General features: G+C 40.6%; 1 protein-coding gene across 9 annotated transcripts in view; it reads left to right on the forward strand.

Moving 5' to 3' along the window:
- TRIP12 (thyroid hormone receptor interactor 12) overlaps nt 1-26,946 on the forward strand; it is a 1,052,161-nt gene that overhangs the window by 769,658 nt on the left and 255,557 nt on the right. For all 9 annotated transcript variants that reach the window (XM_053709826.1, XM_053709829.1, XM_053709830.1 and 6 more), the window contains 4 exons: nt 794-951; nt 1,186-1,259; nt 7,494-7,693; nt 8,215-8,342. In XM_053709826.1, coding sequence (XP_053565801.1) covers nt 794-951; nt 1,186-1,259; nt 7,494-7,693; nt 8,215-8,342 — 560 coding nt within the window. The remainder of the gene's footprint in view (nt 1-793; nt 952-1,185; nt 1,260-7,493; nt 7,694-8,214; nt 8,343-26,946) is intronic.

Genomic DNA, 26,946 nt, shown 5'->3' on the forward strand with positions numbered 1-26,946 from the left:
GACTTTAAATGCTAAACAGCATTATAAACCTAATAATATAGATTGTATCATCAAACTAAGTTTATTGACCAAAAACATTTGCTAACAGCACCTAATTAAATAATCACACAACGGACTTCATCATCATCAAACTAAGTTTAATGAACAAAAACATTTTTTACTTGCATTTTTCTGCAATCAGTTCTCTGCATTGTTAGCATGTTAGATAATATTGGGTCTGCACCTATTCTATGCGTTTCGATCTGCAGTGATTAATAAGCAGTTAGGCACCCTCGCCTCAAGCAGCTGGACAGGAAAATAATAGGGAAGTGCCTGATGCTCGATAGCTAATGTCTGCTCTGTGTACACAGATCAATTTCAGTCTGTTAAGTTGCATAACTTTGCTGCAAAACAAGTGGACAGCTCCACCTACTGGCTATTTTAATTAGTGCACTGCTTTCCAAAGCTTTTCAATAGCAGTCACATGACTGGGGAAAAAAAGGTTGTTATTCTGAAACGGCGCAAATTGAACCGGTGTAAACCGAGGGCCACCTGTATTGAAATTCCCAAGCAGAAAACTGCTACCCCTTGTTAGCTTGACTGGCTGTATCCTGCTTTGGAGCTCAAATGCTTCATTAGAACACATAATTATTAAATTGATTTTAAAAAAAAATCATAGTGTACGTTTTGTCTAGAATGTTATAAATAAATTAAGCATACACTATTTGAATAACAAAATGATTCTGAAGGGTTTAGAATAGTGTAAACTGATAAATTGAAGACATTATAGAAATCCTTTCTTGTCTTTATACAGAGGGTCTCAGGCACTAAAGTTTTTTAACACCCACCAGCTCAAGTGCCAGCTACAGAGACATCCTGAGTGCACTAATGTCAAACAATGGAAAGGAGGTCCTGTTAAAATAGATCCTTTGGCCCTGGTTCAAGCAATCGAGAGATACCTTGTGGTTCGAGGTAAGTGCAAAGTGTTTGCAAAATATGTCTCTTCCAGTCTATTGTTTTGTTTTTTTGCAAATGTATAATTTTTACTAGTAATAGATCCAATCATCTCTGTAAATTTTTGACATCTGTTGAAGCTCGCCCAATAAACTTAAATGAGACTGTGTGAAAACTATTTCCATTTTGTCTCTCTTTTTTTTTTTTTTTTTGTCACTGTGTAAGGGCTCTAAAGTTTACATATTCTTCCAGGTTATGGCAGAGTGAGAGAAGAAGATGAGGATAGTGATGACGATGGCTCAGATGAGGAGATTGATGAATCTTTGGTAAAATTATTTTTAAAAATGTTGATACAACTGTTGTCCGGAGTTCGTATTTTCTTTTATTTAGTGTCTTTCTTTAATACAATACACTTTCAAGATTTAATTATTCATTTATTCATTCACATTATGTCTATAGCTTTTACATTTGCTTTGCTCGCTTTATGGCAAATAATTTCTTTCAACCTGGTTTTGCTTCATATTATTTAAACTTTTTATTCTATTTCAATCCATAATAATTTGCCCCATTTACAGTCTTGGTAAAACACAAACAAATCCGTATTTCTTTCATGTAATTGGCAAGAGTCCATGAGCTAGTGACATATGGGATATACAATCCTACCAGGAGGGGCAAAGTTTCCCAAACCTCAAAATGCCTATAAATACACCCCTCACCACACCCATAATGCAGTTTTACAAACTTTGCCTACTATGGAGGTGGTGAAGTAAGTTTGTGCTAAGATTTCTGCCTTGATATGCACTTCTCAGCATTGTTGAAGCCCGATTCCTCTCAGAGTACAGCGAATGTCAGAGGGACGTGAAGGGAGTATCACTTATTTGAATATGATGATTTCCCTAACGGGGGTCTATTTCTTAGGTTCTCTGTTATCGGTCGTAGAGATTCATCTCCTACCTCCCTTTTCAGATCGACATATACTCTCAATTTACCATTACCTCTACTAATAACTGTTTTAGTACTGGTTTGGCTATCTACTATATGTTGATGAGTGTCTTTTGGTAAGTATGTTTTCATTACTTAAGACACTCTCAGCTGTGGTTTGGCACTTTATGCATTTATATAAAGTTCTAAATATATGTATTGTACTTATATTTGCCATGAGTCAGGTTCATGTATTTCCTTCTGCAGACTGTCAGTTTCATATTTGGGAATGTAAACATTTTAAGAAATGTATTTCTTACCTGGGGTTTAGTATTTTTTTCAATTGACTACTTCTTGCAATTGCGGGTATTAGGCCCACGGGTGCATCAAATGCTAAACTTTATTGCGTCATTCTTGGCGCGAATTTTTTTGGCGCGAAAAGTACGTTTATGACGCAACTTCGTAATTTCCGGCGTCATACGTGACGCCGATACCTTTCACACGGCAGCGTCATTAGTGACGCAAGTGTGTCATTTCCGGTCATTTTTGGCGCCAAAAAAGAGTTTACGTTACGTTGTGCGTCATACTTGGCGCCAAACTTTTTCATTATTTCAATAGTCCTTGTTTGTTTGCCTCTTGCTTTTTGCTTTCAGAGGCCTATGCTATTGCATTTTTTCCCATTCCTGAAACTGTCATATAAGGAAATAGATAATTTTGCTTTATATGTTGTTTTTTCTCTTACATTGTGCAAGATGTCCCAATCTGATCCTGTCTCAGAAGTTTCTGCTGGAACATTGCAGCCTGACATTGGTTTAACCAAAGCTAAGTGCATTTGTTGTAAAATTGTAGAAATTATTCCACCGAATGTCATTTGTAATAGTTGTCATGATAAACTTTTACATGCAGATAGTGTTTCCATCAGTAATAGTACATTGCAGTTCCTTCAACTTCTAATGTGCATGATATACCTGTAAATTTTAAAGAATTTGTTTCTGATTCTATTATGAAGGCTTTGTCTGCATTTCCACCTTCTAATAAACGTAAAAGGTCTTTTAAAACTTCTCATTTAGCTGATGAAATTTCAAATGACCAACAACATAATTCATCCTCTTCTGATGAGGATCTATCTGAAACAGAAGATCCTTCCTCAGACATTGACACTGACAAATCTACTTATTTATTTAAAATAGAGTATATGCATTCTTTATTAAAAGAAGTGTTAATTACTTTGGATATTGAGGTAACCAGTCCTATTGACGTTCAGTCTAATAAACGTTTAAATGCTGTTTTTAAACCTCCTGTGGTTTCCCCAGGGGTTTTTCCCATTCCTGAGGCTATTTCTGATATGATTTCTAGGGAATGGAATAAGCCAGATACTTATTTTATTCCTTCTTCAAGGTTTAAAAAATGGTATCCTTTACCAGCAAAATCTATAGAGTTTTGGGAAAAAATCCCCAAAGTTGATGGGGCTATTTCTACTCTTGCTAAACGTACCACTATTCCTATGGAAGATAGCACTTCCTTCCTTTAAAGGGACACACTACCCAAATTTTTTCTTTCGTAATTCAGAAAGAGCATGCATTTTTAAGCAACTTTCTAATTTACTCCTATTATCAAATTTTCTTCGTTCTCTTGCAATCATTATTTGAAAAAGAAGGCATCTAAGCTTTCTGTTTGGTTTCAATACTCTGGACAGCACTTTTTTATTGGTGGATGAATTTATCCACCAATCAGCAAGGACAACCCAGGTTGTTCACCAAAAATGGCCCGGCATCTAAACTTACAATTTTGCATTTCAATTAAAGATACCAAGAGAATGAAGAAAATTTGATAATAGGAGTAAATTAGAAAGTTGCTTAAAATGTCATGCTCAATCTGAATCACAAAAGAAAAATTTTGAGTACAGTGTCCCTTTAAGGATCCTTTAGATAGGAAGATTGAATCTTATCTAAGGAAGGCCTATTTATATTCAGGTCATCTTCTCAGACCTGCTATTTCTTTGGCTGATGTTGCGGCTGCATCAACTTTCTGGTTGGAAAATTTAGCGCAACACGAATTGGATTCTGACATATCTAGCGTTGTTCGCTTACTGCAACATGCTAATCATTTTATTTGTGATGCCATTTTTGATATTATCAAAATTGGTGTTAGATCCATGTCTTTAGCTGTTTTAGCTAGAAGAGCTTTGTGGCTTAAATCTTGGAATGCTGATATGACATCTAAATCTAGATTACTATCTCTTTCTTTCCAAGGTAATAATTTATTTGGTTCTCAGTTGGATTCTATTATTTCAACTATCACTGGGGGAAAAGGAGTTTTTTTTGCCTCAGGATAAAAAAACCTAAGGGTAAATCTAAGGCTTCTAACCGTTTTCGTTCCTTTCGTCAGAATAAAGAACAAAAACCTCAATCCTCTCCCCGAGGAATCTGCTTCCAATTGGAAGCCTTCCTCAAATTGTAATAAATCCAAGCCATTTAGGAAACCAAAGTCCAGCTCCTAAGTCCGCATGAAGGTGCGGCCCTCATGCCAGCTCAGCTGGTAGGGGGCAGATTAAGGTTTTTCAAGGATATTTGGATAAAATCTGTCCAAAATCATTGGATTCAGAGCTTTGTCTCTCAAAGGTATCGAATAGGATTCAGAGTAAGACCTCCTGTGAGAAGATTTTCATGGTTGGAGGATCAATTTACCAAAAAGTTTCTTGATTCCTCAGACAAGGGTCCCCTTTTTAGGCTTCCAGATAGATTCAGTGTCCATTACTCTGTCTCTAACAGACAAGAGACGTTTAAAATTGGTCGCAGCATGCCGGCTCCTTCAGTCTGTCATTCCCTTCAGTGGCTATGTGCATGGAAGTTTTAGGTCTCATGACTGCAGCATCGGACGCGATCCCCTTTGCTCGTTTTCACATGAGACCTCTACAGCTTTGAATGCTGAATCAATGGTGCAGGGATTATACAAAGGTATCACAATTAATATCCTTGAATCCCAATGTACGACACTCTGACATGGTGGATAGATCACCATCGTTTGGTTCAAGGGGCTTCTTTTGTTCGCCCAACCTGGACTGTGATCTCAACAGATGCAAGTCTTTCAGGTTGGGGAGCTGTTTGGGGATCTCTGACTGCACAAGGGGTTTGGAAATCTCAAGAGGCGAGATTACCAATAAATATTTTAGTACTCCGTGCTATTTTCAGGGCTCTTCAGTTCTGGCCTCTGCTAAAGAGAGAACCGTTCATTTGTTTTCAGATAGACAATATCACAACTGTGGCTTATGTCAATCATCAGGGTGGGACTCTCAGTCCCCAAGCCATGAAAGTAGTATCTCGGATACTTGCTTGGGCGGAATCCAGCTCCTGTTTAATCTCTGCAGTGCATATCCCAGGTGTAGACAATTGGGAGGCGGATTATATCCGCCGCCAGTCTTTACATCCAGGGGAGTGGTCTCTCCATCCAGATGTGTTTTCTCAGATTGTTCAGATGTGGGGTCTTCCAGAGATAGATCTCATGGCCTCTCATCTAAACAAGAAACTTCCCAGATATCTATCCAGGTCCAGGGATGTTCAGGTGGAAGCAGTGGATGCGTTGACACTTCCTTGGTGTTATTATCCTGCTTACATCTTTCCGCCTCTAGTTCTCCTTCCAAGAGTGATCTCCAAAATCATCATGGAACAGTCTTTTGTGTTGCTGGAGGCTCAAGCATGGCCACACAGGTTTTGGTATGCGGATCTGGTTCGGATTTCCAGTTGCCCGCCTTGGCCACTTCTGTTACGGCTGGACCTTCTATCTCAAGGTCCGTTTTTCCATCAGGATCTCAAATCATTAAATTTGAAGGTATGGAAATTTAAAGCTTTGTTCTAAGTCATAGAGGTTTCTCTGACTCAGTGATTAATACTATGTTACAAGCTCGTAAATCTGTTTCTAGAAAGATTTATGATAGAGTTTGGAAGACTTACATTTCATGGTGTTCTTCTCATAAATTCTCCTGGCATTCTTTTAGAATTCCTAGAATTTTACAGTTTCTTGAGGATGGTTTGGATAAGGGTTTGTCTGCAAGTTCCTTAAAAGGACAAATCTCCGCTCTTTCTGTTTTATTTCACAGAAAGATTGCTATACTTCCTGATATACACTGTTTTGTACAGGCTTTAGTTCGTATTAAGCCTGTCATTAAAGTCAATTTCTCCTCCTTGGAGTCTTAATTTGGTTCTGAAGGCTTTACAGGCTCCTCCATTTGAACCTATGCATTCTTTGGACATTAAACTACTTTCTTGGAAAGTGTTTTCTTTTGGCCATCTCTTCTGCTAGAAGAGTTTCTGAGTTATCTGCTCTTGTGAGTCTCCTTTTCTGATTTTTCATCAGGATAAGGCAGTTTTGCGGACTGCTTTTCAATTTTTACCTAAGGTTGTGAATTCTAACAACATTAGTAGAGAAATTGTTGTCCCTTCCTTATGTCCTAATCCTAAGAATTCTTTGGAGAGATCCTTACATTCTTTGGATGTGGTAAGAGCTTTGAAATATGTGGAAGGTACTAAAGATTTCAGGAAGACTTCCAGTCTATTTGTTTTATTTTCTGGTCCTAGGAAAGGTCAGAAGGCTTCTGCTATTTCCTTGGCTTTTTGGTTGAAACTTTTGATTCATCAAGCTTATTTGGAGTCGGGTCAGGCCCCGCCTCAGAGAATTACAGCTCATTCTACTGGATCAGTCTCCACTTCGTGGGCTTTTAAGAATGAAGCTTCAGTTGATCAGATTTGCAAAGCGGCAACTTGGTCCTCTTTGCATACATTTACTAAATTCTACCGTTTTGATGTATTTGCTTCTTCGGAAGCAGTTTTTGGTAGAAAAGTTCTTTAGCCAGCTGTTTCAGTTTGATTCTTCTGCTTTTGATTTAAGTTTTTTTCTTTCGAAATGAAAGTAAACTTATTTTTTTGGGTTGTGGATTAATTTTTTCAGCGGAATATGGCTGTTTTTATTTTTATTCCCTCCCTCTCTAGTGACTCTTGAGTGGAAGATCCACATCTTGGGTATTGATATCCCATATGTCACTAGCTCATGGACTCTTGCCAATTACATGAAAGAAAACATAATTTATGTAAGAACTTACCTGATAAATTAATTTCTTTCATATTGGCAAGAGTCCATGAGGCCCACCCTTTTTATGGTGGTTATGATTTTTTGTATAAAGCACAATTATTTCCAAATTTCCTTTGTTGATGCTTTTTACTCCATTCTTTATCACCCCACTGCTTCGCTATTCGTTAAACTGAATTGTGGGTGTGGTGAGGGGTGTATTTATAGGCATTTTGAGGTTTGGGAAACTTTGCCCCTCCTGGTAGGATTGTATATCCCATATGTCACTAGCTCATGGACTCTTGCCAATATGAAAGAAATAAATTTATCAGGTAAGTTCTTACATAAATTATGTTGGTCACCTTTGTGAGTATGACAGCTATGTTTTATAGTATATGTGTTTTAACATGTTTTTTGAAAATAAAGCGTTGGTTTGATATCTGAAAAGCTAGTGGAAGTAAAAAAATTTACCTTGATAATTAAAAAAGTCAGAGGCAATGGAAATCGGCTATTTAGCGTAAAATATATACAAGTACTGGTGTTATAAATTACACCCATCTCTCTCTCATGTTCCTCAGGCTGCTCAGTTCTTGAATTCAGGAAATGTGCGGCATAGGCTTCAGTTTTACATTGGAGATCACCTGCTACCCTACAACATGACTGTGTACCAGGCAGTACGGCAGTATAGCATTCAAACAGAGGAGGAACGAGAGTCTACAGATGATGAGAGCAATCCTTTGGGTAGAGCTGGCATCTGGACCAAGACACACACCATATGGTAACTGCTTCATCACAGTGCTGTGGAGACTAAAAATGTAAAATGCAGCGGGACACACATGGAAAAAATGCAAAGCAAGTTCTTGAAAATCCTGTATTTTATACAACTTTGTTCTAATACGTATATAGAACAGTGTATGCAGAACATAAGCAGTGCCAAAGAGCTGTAGAATTATGTGCTCAGTCTTCTAATGATTTGTAATCTTAAGGATTAGAGCGTGGTCTTATTTGAAGGCATGTCTAGTCATACGACTGTTCCTTTTGGTTTTCGGTAATAGTTTGGAACCAAGTACTAGCCCTTTTAAAATTAAGCATGCAAAAGGAACTATCATTTTTAGTTTTAGGTTTTATTAATATCCTGTAAATCGAATTTAAGCAAATAAATAAAAATGAACAAGTAATCACTGCTTGCATTACTTGTATGTCTTCAGTGGTATATCACAAGCTCCTATAAACAATAATTGAGTTAACTACCTTCATGATAATTTGATCACTTGTCATGAGATTATGTATTTTTCTCAGGTACAAACCTGTTCGGGAAGAGGAAGAGAGCACAAAGGACACTGTAGGGGGCAAGAGGGGTCGAGCCCAAACTGCACCAACCAAAACCTCTCCTAGGAATTCCAAGAAACATGATGAATTGTGGCATGGTGAGTCACGAAAAAAAAAAAGCCGTCTAATCATAAGCTACAGGTCAAATGGCTTGTGTGAAAGTGGAAATAGAAAAGAAAAAACGCAAGATTAAACTTTTTTCTCTTGTTAAGTGTATCCAGTCCACGGATCATCCATTACTTATGGGATATTAACTCCTCCCCAACAGGAAGTGCAAGAGGATTCACCCAGCAGAGCTGCTATATAGCTCCTCCCCTAACTGCCATTACCAGTCATTCTCTTGCACCCAACAAATAGATAGGATGTGTGAGAGGACTGTGGTGATTATACTTAGTTTCATACCTTCAATCAAAAGTTTGTTATTTTATAATAGCACCGGAGTGTGTTATTCCTTCTCTGGTAGAATTTGAAGAAGAATCTACCTGAGTTTTTCTATGATTTTAGCCGGAGTAGTTAAGATCATATTGCTTTTTCTCGGCCATCTGAGGAGAGGTAAACTTCAGATCAGGGGACAGCGGGCAGATTAATCTGCAAAGAGGTATGTAGCAGCTTATTATTTTCTGACAATGGAATTGATGAGAAAATTCTGCCATACCGATATAATGTAAACTCAGCCTTAAATGCAGTAGCAGCAACTGGTATCAGGCTGTCATGTATGTATATTTTACACTTCAGTATTCTGGGGAATGGCACTTCACTGGAATTATACTGTATGCATAAAACTTTAGCCTAATTTGCAGGGACTAGCAACAGGCTTTTTAATAACACTCAATTTATTAATGTTAAACGTTTTTTGCTGGCATGTAAAATCGTTTAATTTTCTGAGGTACTGGGTGAAAAAATGTTTTGGGCACTATTTTTTTCCACTTGGCAGTTGTTTTATTTAATTTATGACAGTTTACTGATCTCTCTCACTGTTATGTGTGAGGGGAAGGGGCCTTTTTTTGGCGCTTTTGCTACGCATCAAAAAATTCAGTCAGAAGTTTGTCTTCCCTGCATGATCCGGTTCATCTCTACAGAACTCAGGGGTCTTCAAAACTTGTTTTGAGGGAGGTAATCACTCACAGCAGAGCTGTGAGATTGTAGTTGACTGTGATAAAAAAAAAAACGTTTATTTCTGTTTTTTTTTTTTTTTTCTGCTATCAGGGTTAGTTATCCTTTGCTAATGGGAGCAATCCTTTGCTAAAATTGTGTTTTTTACAAAGATTTGATGCTATAACTTTTCAAAAAATAAAAAAAAAATAAACGTTTTTTTATCACAGTCAACTACAATCTCACAGCTCTGCTGTGAGTGATTACCTCCCTCAAAACAAGTTTTGAAGACCCCTGAGTTCTGTAGAGATGAACCGGATCATGCAGGGAAGACAATAAACTTCTGACTGAATTTTTTGATGCGTAGCAAAAGCGCCAAAAAAAGGCCCCTTCCCCTCACACATAACAGTGAGAGAGATCAGTAAACTGTCATAAATTAAATAAAACGACTGCCAAGTGGAAAAAAATAGTGCCCAAAACATTTTTTCACCCAGTACCTCAGAAAATTAAACGATTTTACATGCCAGCAAAAAACGTTTAACATTAATAAATTGAGTGTTATTAAAAAGCCTGTTGCTAGTCCCTGCAAATTAGGCTAAAGTTTTATGCATACAGTATAATTCCAGTGAAGTGCCATTCCCCAGAATACTGAAGTGTAAAATATACATACATGACAGCCTGATACCAGTTGCTGCTACTGCATTTAAGGCTGAGTTTACATTATATCGGTATGGCAGAATTTTCTCATCAATTCCATTGTCAGAAAATAATAAGCTGCTACATACCTCTTTGCAGATTAATCTGCCCGCTGTCCCCTGATCTGAAGTTTACCTCTCCTCAGATGGCCGAGAAACAGCAATATGATCTTAACTACTCCGGCTAAAATCATAGAAAAACTCAGGTAGATTCTTCTTCAAATTCTACCAGAGAAGGAATAACACACTCCGGTGCTATTATAAAATAACAAACTTTTGATTGAAGGTATGAAACTAAGTATAATCACCACAGTCCTCTCACACATCCTATCTATTCGTTGGGTGCAAGAGAATGACTGGTAATGGCAGTTAGGGGAGGAGCTATATAGCAGCTCTGCTGGGTGAATCCTCTTGCACTTCCTGTTGGGGAGGAGTTAATATCCCATAAGTAATGGATGATCCGTGGACTGGATACACTACAAGAGAAATACATTTATCAGGTAAGCATAAATTATGTTTCTCCAACATAGGTGTTTCCGGTCCACGGCGTCATCCTTACTTGTGGGATATTCTCTTCCCCAACAGGAAATGGCAAAGAGCCCAGCAAAGCTGGTCACATGATCCCTCCTAGGCTCCGCCTACCCCAGTCATTCTCTTTGCCGTTGCACAGGCAACATCTCCACGGAGATGGTTAAGAGTTTTTTGGTGTTTAAATGTAGTTTTTATTCTTCAATCAAGAGTTTGTTATTTTAAAATAGTGCTGGTATGTACTATTTACTCTGAAACAGAAAAGAGATGAAGATTTCTGTTTGTAAGAGGAAAATGATTTTAGCTACCGTTACTAAAATCGATGGCTGTTTCCACACAGGACTGTTGAGATGAATTAACTTCAGTTGGGGGAAACAGTGGGCAGACTTTTGCTGCTTGAGGTATGACACATTTCTAACAAGACTTGGTAATGCTGGAAGCTGTCATTTTCCCTATGGGAACCGGTAAGCCATTTTCTTAGTTTAGTATAAGAATAAAGGGCTTCACAAGGGCTTTAAAGACTGGTAGACATTTTTCTGGGCTAAAACGATTACTTTATAAGTATATTTAGTGGATTATAACTATAAATAGTTCTTTTAATCTTGGGGATGTTTTAAAAAAAACGGCAGGCACTGTATTGGACACCTTTTTCACTGGGGGCCTTTTCTAGTCATAGGCAGAGCCTCATTTTCGCGCCACTAATGCGCAGTTGTTTTTGGAAAGCAAGGCATGCAGATGCATGTGTGAGGAGCTAAGAACCACTGAAAAAGCTTATTGAAGGCGTCATTTGGTATCGTATTCCCCTCTGGGCTTGGTTGGGTCTCAGCAAAGCAGATACCAGGGACTGTATAGGGGTTAAATGTAAAAACGGCTCCGGTTCCGTTATTTTAAGAGTTAAACCTTTCAATTTTGGTGTGCAATACTTTTAAGGCTTTAAGACACTGTGGTGAAATTTTGGTGAATTTTGAACAATTCCTTCATACTTTTTCACATATTCAGTAATAAAGTGTGTTCAGTTTAAAATTTAAAGTGACAGTAACGGTTTTATTTTAAAACGTTTTTTGTGCTTTGTTATCAAGTTTATGCCTGTTAACATGTCTGAACCATCAGATAGACGATGTTCTGTATGTTTGGAAGCCAAGGTTCCTCCCCATTTAAATATATGTGATGAATGTGACATAAAACAAAGTAGGGACAATGATGCCACTGATAATAATGTTGCCCAAGATAATTCCTCAAGCGAGGGAGTAAGCATGGTACTGCATCAGCCCCTTCTGTGTCTACACCAGTCTTGCCCACACAAGAGGCCCCTAGTACATCTAGTGCGCCAATCCTTCTTACTATGCAACAATTAACGGCTGTAATGGATTATTCTATTAAAAACATTTTGTCCAAAATGCCCACTTATCAGAGAAAGCGCGATTGCTCTGTTTTAGATACTGAAGAGCATGAGGACGCTGATGATAATGGTTCTGACATACCCTCACACCAATCTGAAGGGGCCAGGAGGGAGGTTTTGTCTGAGGGAGAAATTTCAGATTCAGGAAAAATTTCTCAACAAGCTGAACCTGATGTTATTACTTTTAAATTTAAATTAGAACATCTCCGCGCTCTGCTTAAGGAGGTGTTATCTACTCTGGATGATTGTGACAATTTGGTAATTCCAGAGAAATTATGTAAGATGGACAAGTTCCTAGAGGTCCCGGTGCCCCCCGATGCTTTTCCTATACCCAAGCGGGTGGCGGACATTATAAATAAGGAGTGGGAAAGGCCCGGCATACCTTTTGTTCCTCCCCCTATATTTAAGAAATTATTTCCTATGGTCGACCCCAGAAAGGACTTATGGCAGACAGTCCCCAAGGTCGAGGGGGCGGTTTCTACTCTAAACAAACGCACTACTATCCCTATAGAAGATAGTTGTGCTTTCAAAGATCCTATGGATAAAAAATTAGAGGGTTTGCTTAAAAGGATGTTTGTTCAGCAAGGTTACCTACTACAACCAATTTCATGCATTGTTCCTGTCACTACAGCAGCGTGTTTCTGGTTCGAAGAACTAGAAAAGTCGCTCAATAAAGAATCTTCGTATGAGGAGGTTATGGACAGAGTTCAAGCACTTAAATTGGCTAACTCTTTTATCTTAGACGCCACTTTGCAATTAGCTAGATTAGCGGCGAAAAATTCAGGTTTTGCTATTGTGGCGCGCAGAGCGCTTTGGCTAAAGTCTTGGTCAGCGGATGTGTCCTCCAAGAACAAATTGTTTAACATCCCTTTCAAGGGTAAAACGCTGTTTGGCCCTGACTTGAAAGAGATTATTTCAGACATCACTGGGGGAAAGGGCCACGCCCTTCCTCAGGATAGGTCTTTTAAGGCTAAAAATAAGCCAAATTTTCGTCCCTTTCTCAGAAACGGACCAGCCTCAAATTCTACACCCTCTAAACAAGAGGGTAATAGTTCTCAAACCAAACCAGCCTGGAGACCGATGCAAGGCTGGAACAAGGGTAAGCAGGCCAAGAAACCTGCCACTGCTACTAAAACAGCATGAAGTGTTGGCCCCCGATCCGGGACCGGATCTGGTGGGGGGCAGACTCTCTCTCTTTGCTCAGGCTTGGGCAAGAGATGTTCAGGATCCTTGGGCGCTAGAAATAGTTTCTCAAGGTTATCTGGAATTCAAGGAACTACCCCCAAGGGGGAGGTTCCACAGGTCTTAATTGTCTTCAAACCAAATAAAAAGACAGGCATTCTTACATTGTGTAGAAGACCTGTTAAGAATGGGAGTGATTCATCCTGTTCCATTAGGAGAACAAGGGATGGGGTTTTACTCCAATCTGTTCATAGTTCCCAAAAAAGAAGGAACATTCAGACCGATTTTAGATCTCAAGATTCTAAACAAATTTCTCAGGGTTCCATCGTTCAAAATGGAAACCATTCGAACAATTCTTCCTACCATCCAGGAAGGTCAATTCATGACCACGGTTGATTTAAAGGATGCGTATCTACATATTCCTATCCACAAGGAACATCATCGGTTCCTAAGGTTCGCCTTTCTGGACAAGCATTACCAGTTTGTGGCACTTCCATTCGGATTAGCCACTGCTCCAATTATTTTCACAAAGGTACTAGGGTCCCTTCTAGCGGTGCTAAGACCAAGGGGCATTGCAGTAGTACCTTACTTGGACGACATACTGATTCAAGCGTCGTCTCTGTCAAAAGCAAAGGCTCATACGGACATTGTCCTAGCCTTTCTCAGATCTCACGGGTGGAAAGTGAACATAGAAAAAAGTTCTCTGTCCCCGTCAACAAGAGTTCCCTTCTTGGGAACAATAATAGACTCCTTAGAAATGAAGATTTTTCTGACAGAGGCCAGAAAATCAAAACTTCTAAGCTCTTGTCAAGTACTTCATTCTGTTCTTCTTCCATCCATAGCGCAGTGCATGGAAGTAATAGGTTTGATGGTTGCGGCAATGGACATAGTTTTTGCACGAATTCATCTAAGACCATTACAACTGTGCATGCTCAGACAGTGGAATGGGGATTATACAGACTGGTCTCCGACGATCCAAGTAGATCAAAGAACCAGAGATTCACTCCGTTGGTGGCTGAACCTGGACAACCTGTCACAGGGAATGAGCTTTCGCAGACCAGAGTGGGTCATTGTCACGACCGATGCCAGTCTGGTGGGCTGGGGCGCGGTCTGGGAACCCCTGAAAGCTCAGGGTCTATGGTCTTGGGAAGAATCTCTTCTCCCGATAAACATTCTGGAACTGAGAGCGATATTCAATGCTCTCAAAGCTTGGCCTCAACTAGCAAAGGCCAAATTCATAAGATTTCAATCAGACAACATGACGACTGTTGCATATATCAACCATCAGGGGGGAACAAGGAGTTCCCTGGCGATGGAGGAAGTGACCAAAATAATTCAATGGGCGGAGAATCACTCCTGCCACTTGTCTGCAATCCACATCCCAGGAGTGGAAAATTGGGAAGCTGATTTTCTGAGTCGTCAGACTTTCCATCCGGGGGAGTGGGAACTCCATCCGGAAATCTTTGCCCAAATAACTCAATTATGGGGCATTCCAGACATGGACCTGATGGCGTCTCGTCAGAACTTCAAGGTTCCTTGCTACGGGTCCAGATCCAGGGATCCCAAGGCGACTCTAGTAGATGCACTGATAGCGCCTTGGACCTTCAACCTAGCTTATGTATTCCCACCGTTTCCTCTCATTCCCAGGCTGGTAGCCAGGATCAATCAGGAGAGGGCTTCGGTGATCTTGATAGCTCCTGCGTGGCCACGCAGAACTTGGTATGCAGACCTGGTGAATATGTCATCGGCTCCACCATGGAAGCTACCTTTGAGACAGGACCTTCTTGTTCAAGGTCCATTCGAACATCCGAATCTGGCTTCACTCCAACTGACTGCTTGGAGATTGAACGCTTGATTTTATCAAAGCGTGGGTTTTCAGATTCTGTCATTGATACTCTTGTCCAGGCTAGAAAGCCTGTAACTAGGAAAATTTACCTTAAAATATGGAAAAAATATATCTGTTGGTGTGAATCTAAAGGATTCCCATGGAACAAGATAAAAATTCCTAAGATTCTATCCTTTCTACAAGAGGGTTTGGAGAAAGGATTATCTGCAAGTTCTTTGAAGGGACAGATTTCTGCTTTATCTGTTTTACTTCACAAAAAGCTGGCGGCTGTGCCAGATGTTCAAGCTTTTGTTCAGGCTCTGGTTAGAATCAAGCCTGTTTACAAACCTTTGACTCCTCCTTGGAGTCTCAATTTAGTTCTTTCAGTTCTTCAAGGGGTTCCGTTTGAACCCTTACATTCCGTAGATATTAAGTTACTATCTTGGAAAGTTTTGTTTTTGGTTGCAATTTCTTCTGCTAGAAGAGTTTCAGAGTTATCTGCTCTGCAGTGTTCTCCTCCTTATCTGGTGTTCCATGCAGATAAGGTGGTTTTGCGTACTAAACCTGGTTTCTCCAACATAGGTGTGTCCGGTCCACGGCGTCATCCTTACTTGTGGGATATTCTCTTCCCCAACAGGAAATGGCAAAGAGCCCAGCAAAGCTGGTCACATGATCCCTCCTAGGCTCCGCCTACCCCAGTCATTCTCTTTGCCGTTGTACAGGCAACATCTCCACGGAGATGGCTTAGAGTTTTTTAGTGTTTAACTGTAGTTTTTCATTATTCAATCAAGAGTTTGTTATTTTCAAATAGTGCTGGTACGTACTATTTACTCAGAAACAGAAAAGAGATGAAGAATTCTGTTTGTATGAGGAAAATGATTTTAGCAACCGTAACTAAAATCCATGGCTGTTCCACACAGGACTGTTGAGAGCAATTAACTTCAGTTGGGGGAACAGTTTGCAGTCTCTTGCTGCTTGAGGTATGACACATTCTAACAAGACGATGTAATGCTGGAAGCTGTCATTTTCCCTATGGGATCCGGTAAGCCATGTTTATTACGATTGTAAATAAGGGCTTCACAAGGGCTTATTTAAACTGTAGACTTTTTCTGGGCTAAATCGATTGATTATTAACACATATTTAGCCTTGAGGAATCATTTTATCTGGGTATTTTGATATAATAATATCGGCAGGCACTGTTTTAGACACCTTATTCTTTAGGGGCTTTCCCCAAGCATAGGCAGAGTCTCATTTTCGCGCCGGTGTTGCGCACTTGTTTTTGAGAGGCATGGCATGCAGTCGCATGTGAGAGGAGCTCTGATACTTAGAAAAGACTTCTGAAGGCGTCATTTGGTATCGTATTCCCCTTTGGGTTTGGTTGGGTCTCAGCAAAGCAGATACCAGGGACTGTAAAGGGGTTTAAAGCTCAAAACGGCTCCGGTTCCGTTATTTTAAGGGTTAAAGCTTCCAAAATTGGTGTGCAATATTTTCAAGGCTTTAAGACGCTGTGGTGAAAATTTGGTGAATTTTGAACAATTCCTTCATGTTTTTTCGCAATTGCAGTAATAAAGTGTGTTCAGTTTAAAATTTAAAGTGACAGTAACGGTTTTATTTTAAAACGTTTTTTGTACTTTCTGATCAAGTTTATGCCTGTTTATCATGTCTGAACTACCAGATAGACTGTGTTCTGAATGTGGGGAAGCCAGAATTCCTATTCATTTAAATAAATGTGATTTATGTGATAATGACAATGATGCCCAAGATGATTCCTCAAGTGAGGGGAGTAAGCATGGTACTGCATCATTCCCTCCTTCGTCTACACGAGTCTTGCCCACTCAGGAGGCCCCTAGTACATCTAGCGCGCCAATACTCCTTACTATGCAACAATTAACGGCTGTAATGGATAATTCTGTCAAAAACATTTTAGCCAAAATGAACCCTTGTCAGCGTAAGCGTGGCTGCTCTGTTTTAGTTACTGAAGAGCATGACGACGCTGATATTAATATCTCTGAAGGGCCCCTAACCCAATCTGAGGGGGCCAGGGAGGTTTTGTCTGAGGGAGAAATTACTGACTTAGGGAACATTTCTCAGCAGGCTGAATCTGATGTGATTACATTTAAATTTAAATTGGAACATCTCCGCATTTTGCTTAAGGAGGTATTATCCACTCTGGATGATTGTGAAAATTTAGTCATCCCAGAGAAACTATGTAAAATGGACAAGTTCCTAGAGGTGCCGGGGCTCCCAGAAGCTTTTCCTATACCCAAGCGGGTGGCGGACATTGTGAATAAAGAATGGGAAAGGCCCGGTATTCCTTTCGTCCCTCCCCCCATATTTAAAAAATTGTTTCCTATGGTCGACCCCAGAAAGGACTTATGGCAGTCAGTCCCCAAGGTCGAGGGAGCGGTTTCTACTTTAAACAAACGCACCACTATTCCAATAGAGGATAGTTGTGCTTTCAAAGATCCTATGGATAAAAAATTAGAAGGTTTGCTTAAAAAGATGTTTGTTCAGCAGGGTTACCTTCTACAACCCATTTCATGCATTGTCCCTGTCACTACTGCCGCATATTTCTGGTTTGATGAACTGCTTAAGGTGCTCGATAGTGACTCTCCTCCTTATGAGGAGATTATGGACAGAATCAATGCTCTCAAATTGGCTAATTCTTTCACTCTAGACGCCTCTTTGCAACTGGCTAAGTTAGCGGCTAAGAACTCTGGGTTTGCTATTGTGGCGCGCAGAGCGCTTTGGTTGAAATCTTGGTCGGCTGATGCGTCTTCCAAGAACAAGCTACTAAACATTCCTTTCAAGGGGAAAACGTTGTTTGGTCCTGACTTGAAAGAGATTATCTCTGATATCACTGGGGGTAAGGGCCACGCCCTTCCTCAGGATCGGCCTTTCAAGGCAAAAAATAGACCTAATTTTCGTCCCTTTCGTAAAAACGGACCAGCCCAAGGTGCTACGTCCTCTAAGCAAGAGGGTAATACTTCTCAGGCCAAGCCAGCTTGGAGACCAATGCAAGGCTGGAACAAGGGAACGCAGGCCAAGAAACCTGCCACTGCTACCAAGACAGCATGAAATATTGGCCCCCGATCCGGGACCGGATCTGGTGGGGGGCAGACTCTCTCTCTTCGCTCAGGCTTGGGCAAGAGATGTTCTGGATCCTTGGGCGCTAGAAATAGTCTCCCAGGGTTATCTTCTGGAATTCAAGGGACTTCCCCCAAGGGGGAGGTTCCACAGGTCGCAGTTGTCTTCAGACCACATAAAAAGACAGGCGTTCTTACATTGTGTAGAAGACCTGTTAAAAATGGGAGTGATTCATCCTGTTCCATTAAGAGAACAAGGGATGGGGTTCTACTCCAATCTGTTCATAGTTCCCAAAAAAGAGGGAACGTTCAGACCAATCCTAGATCTCAAGATCTTAAACAAATTTCTCAAGGTCCCATCGTTCAAGATGGAAACCATTCGAACTATCCTTCCTTCCATCCAGGAAGGTCAATTCATGACCACGGTGGATTTAAAGGATGCGTATCTACATATTCCTATCCACAAGGAACATCATCGGTTCCTAAGGTTTGCATTCCTGGACAAACATTACCAGTTCGTGGCGCTTCCTTTCGGATTAGCCACTGCTCCAAGGATTTTCACAAAGGTACTAGGGTCCCTTCTAGCGGTGCTAAGACCAAGGGGCATTGCAGTAGTACCTTACCTGGACGACATTCTGATTCAAGCGTCGTCCCTTCCTCAAGCAAAGGCTCACACGGACATTGTCCTGGCCTTTCTCAGATCTCACGGCTGGAAAGTGAACGTGGAAAAGAGTTCTCTATCCCCGTCAACAAGGGTTCCCTTCTTGGGAACAATTATAGACTCCTTAGAAATGAGGATCTTTCTAACAGAGGCCAGAAAAACAAAGCTTCTGGACTCTTGTCGGATACTTCATTCCGTTCCTCTTCCTTCCATAGCTCAGTGCATGGAAGTGATCGGTTTGATGGTGGCGGCGATGGACATAGTTCCTTTTGCGCGCATTCATCTAAGACCATTACAACTGTGCATGCTCAGTCAGTGGAATGGGGACTATACAGACTTGTCTCCGAAGATACAAGTAAATCAGAGGACCAGAGACTCACTCCGTTGGTGGCTGTCCCTGGACAATCTGTCTCAAGGGATGATGTTCCACAGACCAGAGTGGGTCATTGTCACGACCGACGCCAGTCTGATAGGCTGGGGCGCGGTCTGGGGATCCCTGAAAGCTCAGGGTCTTTGGTCTCGGGAAGAATCTCTTCTACCGATAAATATTCTGGAACTGAGAGCGATATTCAATGCTCTCCAGGCCTGGCCCCAGCTTGCGAGGACCAGGTTCATACGGTTTCAATCAGACAACATGACGACTGTTGCGTACATCAACCATCAGGGGGGAACAAGAAGTTCCCTAGCGATGGAAGAAGTAACCAAAATTATTCTTTGGGCGGAGTCTCACTCCTGCCACCTGTCTGCTATCCACATCCCAGGAGTGGAAAATTGGGAAGCGGATTTTCTGAGTCGGCAGACATTGCATCCGGGGGAGTGGGAACTCCATCCGGAAATCTTTGCCCAAGTCACTCACCTGTGGGGCATTCCAGACATGGATCTGATGGCCTCTCGTCAGAACTTCAAAGTTCCTTGCTACGGGGCCAGATCCAGGGATCCCAAGGCGGCTCTAGTGGATGCACTAGTAGCACCTTGGACCTTCAAACTAGCTTATGTGTTCCCGCCATTTCCTCTCATCCCCAGGCTGATAGCCAGGATCAAGCAGGAGAGGGCGTCGGTGATCTTGATAGCTCCTGCGTGGCCACGCAGGACTTGGTATGCAGATCTGGTGAATATGTCATCGGCTCCACCTTGGAAGCTACCTTTGAGACGAGACCTTCTGGTTCAGGGTCCGTTCGAACATCCGAATCTGGTTTCACTCCAGCTGACTGCTTGGAGATTGAACGCTTGATTTTATCGAAGCGAGGATTCTCAGATTCTGTTATCGATACTCTTGTTCAGGCCAGAAAGCCTGTGACTAGAAAGATTTACCACAAAATTTGGAAAAAATATATCTGTTGGTGTGAATCTAAAGGATTCCCTTGGGACAAGGTTAAGATTCCTAGGATTCTATCCTTCCTTCAAGAAGGATTGGACAAAGGATTATCTGCTAGTTCCCTGAAGGGACAGATTTCTGCCTTGTCGGTATTACTTCACAAAAAGCTGGCAGCTGTGCCAGATGTTCGAGCCTTTGTTCAGGCTCTGGTTAGAATCAAGCCTGTTTACAAACCTTTGACTCCTCCTTGGAGTCTCAATTTAGTTCTTTCAGTTCTTCAGGGGGTTCCGTTTGAACCCTTACATTCCGTTGATATTAAGTTATTATCTTGGAAAGTTTTGTTTTTAGTTGCGATTTCTTCTGCTAGAAGAGTCTCAGAATTATCTGCTCTGCAGTGTTCTCCTCCTTATCTGGTGTTCCATGCAGATAAGGTGGTTTTACGTACTAAACCTGGTTTTCTTCCAAAAGTTGTTTCTAACAAAAACATTAACCAGGAGATTATCGTACCTTCTCTGTGTCCAAAGCCAGTTTCAAAGAAGGAACGTTTGTTGCACAATTTGGATGTTGTTCGCGCTCTAAAATTCTATTTAGATGCTACAAAGGATTTTAGACAAACATCTTCCCTGTTTGTTGTTTATTCAGGTAAAAGGAGAGGTCAAAAAGCAACTTCTACCTCTCTCTCTTTTTGGATTAAAAGCATCATCAGATTGGCTTACGAGACTGCCGGACGGCAGCCTCCCGAAAGAATCACAGCTCATTCCACTAGGGCTGTGGCTTCCACATGGGCCTTCAAGAACGAGGCTTCTGTTGATCAGATATGTAGGGCAGCGACTTGGTCTTCACTGCACACTTTTACCAAATTTTACAAGTTTGATACTTTTGCTTCTTCTGAGGCTATTTTTGGGAGAAAGGTTTTGCAAGCCGTGGTGCCTTCCATTTAGGTGACCTGATTTGCTCCCTCCCTTCATCCGTGTCCTAAAGCTTTGGTATTGGTTCCCACAAGTAAGGATGACGCCGTGGACCGGACACACCTATGTTGGAGAAAACAGAATTTATGTTTACCTGATAAATTTCTTTCTCCAACGGTGTGTCCGGTCCACGGCCCGCCCTGGTTTTTTTAATCAGGTCTGATATTTTATTTTCTTTAACTACAGTCACCACGGTACCATATGGTTTCTCCTATGCAAATATTCCTCCTTAACGTCGGTCGAATGACTGGGGTAGGCGGAGCCTAGGAGGGATCATGTGACCAGCTTTGCTGGGCTCTTTGCCATTTCCTGTTGGGGAAGAGAATATCCCACAAGTAAGGATGACGCCGTGGACCGGACACACCGTTGGAGAAAGAAATTTATCAGGTAAACATAAATTCTGTTTTTCTTCCGAAAGTTGTTTCTAACAAAAACATTAACCAGGAGATAGTTGTGCCTTCTTTGTGTCCGAATCCAGTTTCAAAGAAGGAACGTTTGTTACACAATTTGGATGTAGTTCGTGCTCTAAAATTCTATTTAGAGGCTACAAAGGACTTCAGACAAACATCTTCTTTGTTTGTTGTTTATTCTGGTAAAAGGAGAGGTCAAAAAGCAACTTCTACCTCTCTCTCTTTTTGGCTTAAAAGCATCATCCGATTGGCTTATGATACTGCCGGACGGCAGCCTCCTGAAAGAATCACAGCTCACTCCACTAGGGCTGTGGCTTCCACATGGGCCTTCAAGAACGAGGCTTCTGTTGATCAGATATGTAAGGCAGCGACTTGGTCTTCACTGCACACTTTTACCAAATTTTACAAATTTGATACTTTTGCTTCTTCTGAGGCTATTTTTGGGAGAAAGGTTTTGCAAGCCGTGGTGCCTTCCATCTAGGTGACCTGATTTGCTCCCTCCCATCATCCGTGTCCTAAAGCTTTGGTATTGGTTCCCACAAGTAAGGATGACGCCGTGGACCGGACACACCTATGTTGGAGAAAACAGAATTTATGCTTACCTGATAAATTACTTTCTCCAACGGTGTGTCCGGTCCACGGCCCGCCCTGGTTTTTTTAATCAGGTCTGATGAATTATTTTCTCTAACTACAGTCACCACGGTATCATATGATTTCTCCTATGCATATTCCTCCTTTACGTCGGTCGAATGACTGGGGTAGGCGGAGCCTAGGAGGGATCATGTGACCAGCTTTGCTGGGCTCTTTGCCATTTCCTGTTGGGGAAGAGAATATCCCACAAGTAAGGATGACGCCGTGGACCGGACACACCGTTGGAGAAAGTAATTTATCAGGTAAGCATAAATTCTGTTTTTTTTGTTGTTTTTTTTTTGTTTCGTTTTTTCCTTCCCATTAGATGGTGAGAGTCCATGGGCCATCACATGTGGAAATTCCCCTCCTGAACACTAGGGGGAGGCAAGATACCTTATCACACCAGAGCTTTAAGTCCCTCCCACTTTCCATGATCCTCATTCATTTTCTTCTGCCTCCTTGAGGAAGAGTGAGGTTCTGCAGGGTTTGGATAAGGGTTTGTGAGCCAGTTCTCTTAAGTGTCAGCATTCGACTCTTTCTGTAACTTTAGCTTAATTTTTAAGGCCTATTTGGTTGCATTACTAGGCATTCTACAAGAGCAGTTTCCCCCGCCCCCCCTTTTCATGGTGTTTTTTTGTGGCATTCACTTCTTGGTTATAGAAGATTCCCACACATGATGGCTTGTAGACTTTCACCATCTAATGAAAGAAAACTAAATTTATGCTTACCTGATGAGATCATTTCTTTCATAGAAGGTGAGCGTCCATGAGCCCTGCCCTTTCTTTTTGTTCTGGTGGTGACAGTTTGTTTTGCACTTTGTTTGCTCCGCTTTAACTTTCCTTTTTTGTTTTCATCATCTACTTGGCTATATGTATGATTGACGATCATGGGAAGTGGGACAGATTTAAAGCTCTAGTCTGTTGGGGTGTCTCTTGCCTCCTTGTGGTCAGCAGGAGAATTCTCACATGTGATCACTCATGGACTCTCACCATCATGTAAGAAAGTCATTTATCAAGTAAGCATAATTTTATTTTTCTTCCATACAGTTATTTATGACTCCTACCTAAGCATTGACAATATATTGTGGTTCACCTCATTTCAGATCCTATCAAGATGTTTACCCCCTCATAGGAGGGTATTGTTTGTGTGTGTGTGTTGTCTTTAGGAGTTAAGGACTCACTAATGGCAAAGGAGTGTGCTCCTCATTGGAAAGAGAGGACATTTTACCCTTTTTAGATGAGAAGTCATTAATCCTTTGTTAAACGGTGTGGACAATATGGGGGGCCCCCCCTGCTCAGAAACATAAGTTGTATGGGGGCCATCGTCCCAGTTCTAGAGGATGCCTCCTAGCTGCAGTAGAAATAAGGAAGTGTCTCTGAATTTGGACACTGGAGAAGACGACAGTGTTAGAGGCAGTTCTCTTAAATTATGGTTTCTTTCATGTAATTGGCAAGAGTCCATGAGCTAGTGACGTATGGAATATATATATTCCTACCAGGAGGGGCAAAGTTTCCCAAACCTCAAAATGCCTATAAATACACCCCTCACCACACCCACAATTCAGTTTTACAAACTTTGCCTCCCATAGAGGTGCTGAAGTAAGTTTGTGCTAGATTTCTACGTTGATATGCGCTTCGCAGCAGGCTGAAGCCCGGTTTTCCTCTCAGAGTGCAGTGAATGTCAGAGGGATGTGAAGAGAGTATTGCCTATTTGAATGCAATGGTCTTCCTCTAGGGGATCTATTTCATAAGTTCTCTGTTATCGGTCATAGAGATTTCTTCTCCTACTTCCCTTTTCAGATCGACGATATACTCTTATATACCATTACCTCTACTGATTCTCGTTTCAGTACTGGTTTGGCTATCTACTTTATGTAGATGAGTGTCTTTGGGTAAGTAAGTCTTATTTTATTTCTGACACTCTCAGCTATGGTTTGGCACTTTATATGTAAAGTTCTAAATATATGTTTTATACTTATATTTGCCATGATTCAGGTCAATGAGTTTATTTTCCTTCTTTCAGACTGTCAGTTTCATTTTTTGGGAAAATGCATATGAATGAAATATTTTTCTTACCTAAAATTTCCAATTGACTTTTTTCCTTTAAACTGCGGGCTGTTAGGCTCGTGGGTGCAAAAAAATGCTAGAATTTATTGCGTCATTTTTGGCGCGAAACTTTTTTTAGCGCGAGATTGACGTTTGCCTGACGTCAATGACGTCATTTCTGGCGTCGTAGTTGACGCCGGAAGTTTTCATGTAGTTGCGTCATTTTTGACTCTCGTGTTTGTTACAGCCAGTTTTTTTACATTATTTAAGTCTCACTTTTTAGTTGCTTCTGGTTTCTAGAGGCTTGTTCTGTTTGCATTTTTTCCCATTCCTGAAACTGTCATTTAAGGAATTTGATAATTTTGCTTTATATGTTGTTTTTCTATTACATATTGCAAGATATTCCAAAAACTGTTCCTGTATCAGAAAATACTGTTGGATTCCTGATGACTGATATCAGTCCTACCAAAGCTAAGTTCATTTATTTTAATGTTATGAATTTTATCTTTAGCTATGGTTTGTAATAAGTTATCATGATAAACTTTTACATGCAGAGTCCATTAATATTTATGCATTATCTATTGCTATTCTTTTTACATCTAATGTACAAGATATACCTAGAAATCTATGAGAATGTTTTTCTGATTCTATCCTAAAAGCTTTGTCTGACATCCCGCCTTCTAAATAAAATTTATTGGTCTTTTTTAAACTTCTCATTTAGTTGATGAATTTTCAAATGACCGACAACATACTAAATTATCCTTCTGATGATGTTTTTTCTCATTTAGAATATACTTCATCAGATATTTGACACTAACAAATCTACTTTTTTATTTTTAAATAGAGTACATTCGTTGTTGAAAAGGTGTTGATTATATTGGATATTGAGGAGTCTAGTTCTTTTAAGACTAGCTAACATTTAAATTCTGCTCATTAACCTCCTGTGGTTTCTTCAGAGGTTTTTTTTCCCAGTTCATGATACTAGGGAATGGAATAGGCCTGGGACTTCTTTTATTCCTTCTTTAAGGTTTTTAAATTGTATCCTTTGCCGGCAGTTAGTTTTAAAGTTTTGAGGAAAGATCCCCAAAGTTAATGGGGCTATCTCTACTCTTGCTAAACATACTACTATTCCTATAGAAAATATTATTTATTTTTTTCCTTCAGATGGGAATCTTGTATCTTATTTAAGGAAAAATATTTTATTTCAGGTCCTTTTCTTAGGCCTGCAATTTATTTGGCTGATGTTGCAAATGCTTCAACTTTCTGGTTGGATACTTTAGTGCAACAAGTATCGGATTATGATTTGTTTTAGCATTGTTAAGTTGATCAACATGCTAATAATTTCATTTGTGTCGTCATTTCTCTTACATTGGTGTATCCGGTCCACGGCTTCATCCTTACTTGTGGGATATTCTCAATCCCTACAGGAAGTGGCATTGAGAGCACACAGCAGAGCTGTCCATATAGCTCCCCTCAGGCTCCGCCCCCCCAGTCATTCTCTTTGCCGCTCTAACAAGTAGCATCTCCACGGGAGGGTAAAGAGTTTGTGGTGTTAGATTTGTAGTTTTTATTTCTTCTATCAAAAGTTTGTAATTTTAAAATAGTGCCGGTTTGTACTATTTACTCTAGGCAGAAAGTGATGAAGATTTCTGCTGAGAGGAATATGATTTTAGCACCAGTAACTAAAATCCATTGCTGTTCCCACACAGGACTGTTTAATACCGGAGAACTTCAGTTGGGGGGAACAGTTTGCAGGCTTATCTGCTTCAGGTATGATCAGTAATTTTTCTAACAAGACCCAGTAATGCTAGAAGTCTGACAGAAATCCCCATGGGGGAAGGTAAGCCATTTTCTCAGACTCTGTATAGAAGGATGGCTTAAATTAAGGGCTTAATTCTGGTGGACACTGATTTTGGGCTTAATCGATAGCTTTATTAGCATGATTTCAAAATGAATTTGGTGTTTTTAGACTTGTAAAACACTTATGGGGTTTTTTATTTCGCCTGGCACTTTATTAGACACCTAACCTATCTCAAAGGCCCCATCACTCTGGAATGAAGAGGGATGGGGGCTCATTTTCGCGCCTCAGTTGCGCAGTTGTTTTTGCTAGACAGTTCATGCAGCTTCACGTGTGGAGTCCAGAGACTTCAGAGAGGCTTATTTCTTCTTCAAATAATCCCTAAGGGAGGTAAAAGCCACAGTAGAGGCTGTGGCATCGTGCTGTAGTGTTTATAACCGGTTAACTGCTGTTTTTAGCTCCGGTTAGGGCATTAAGGGGTTAATTGATCTGAAAATTTGTGTGCAATCTTTTCAAAGCATTAGGATAATGTGGTGAAAATTTCATTAAGATCGGATGTTTATTTGATGTTTTGGTAATAAAGTGTGTACTTTTTATTATTTAAAGACACAGTAACATTTTTTTCAAAAAGTATTTTTTCTTGCATTGTAGTGCTGTCTAAGTCTGTCAAACATGTCTGAGCCTTCAGATAGCCTTTGTTCTGTATGTTTAAAAGCCATGGCGGTACCCCCATTACATTTGTGTTTGAAGTGTGCTATAGCGTCCAAGCAGTTTAAGGACCATGCAGTGACACTTAAAAATGCAGCCCAAGATGATTCTTTAGCTGAAGGTAGTGAGGATAGTACTCTCTCCTCTCCTCCTGTGTCGACACCAGCTATGCCCGCGCAAGCGATGCCCAGTACCTCTAGCGCATCGATCCCTATTACTTTGCAACAGTTAGCAGCAGTAATGGATAATTCTCTTGCAGCATTTTTATCCAAACTGCCAGCATTTCCAAGGAAGCGCAATAGCTCAGTTTTAAATACAGAGAATGAGCAATAAGACGTAGCGGATAATTTATCTGTAGT

The sequence above is a fragment of the Bombina bombina genome, chromosome 4, assembly GCF_027579735.1.
Source record: "Bombina bombina isolate aBomBom1 chromosome 4, aBomBom1.pri, whole genome shotgun sequence".
Taxonomy (NCBI): domain Eukaryota; kingdom Metazoa; phylum Chordata; class Amphibia; order Anura; family Bombinatoridae; genus Bombina; species Bombina bombina.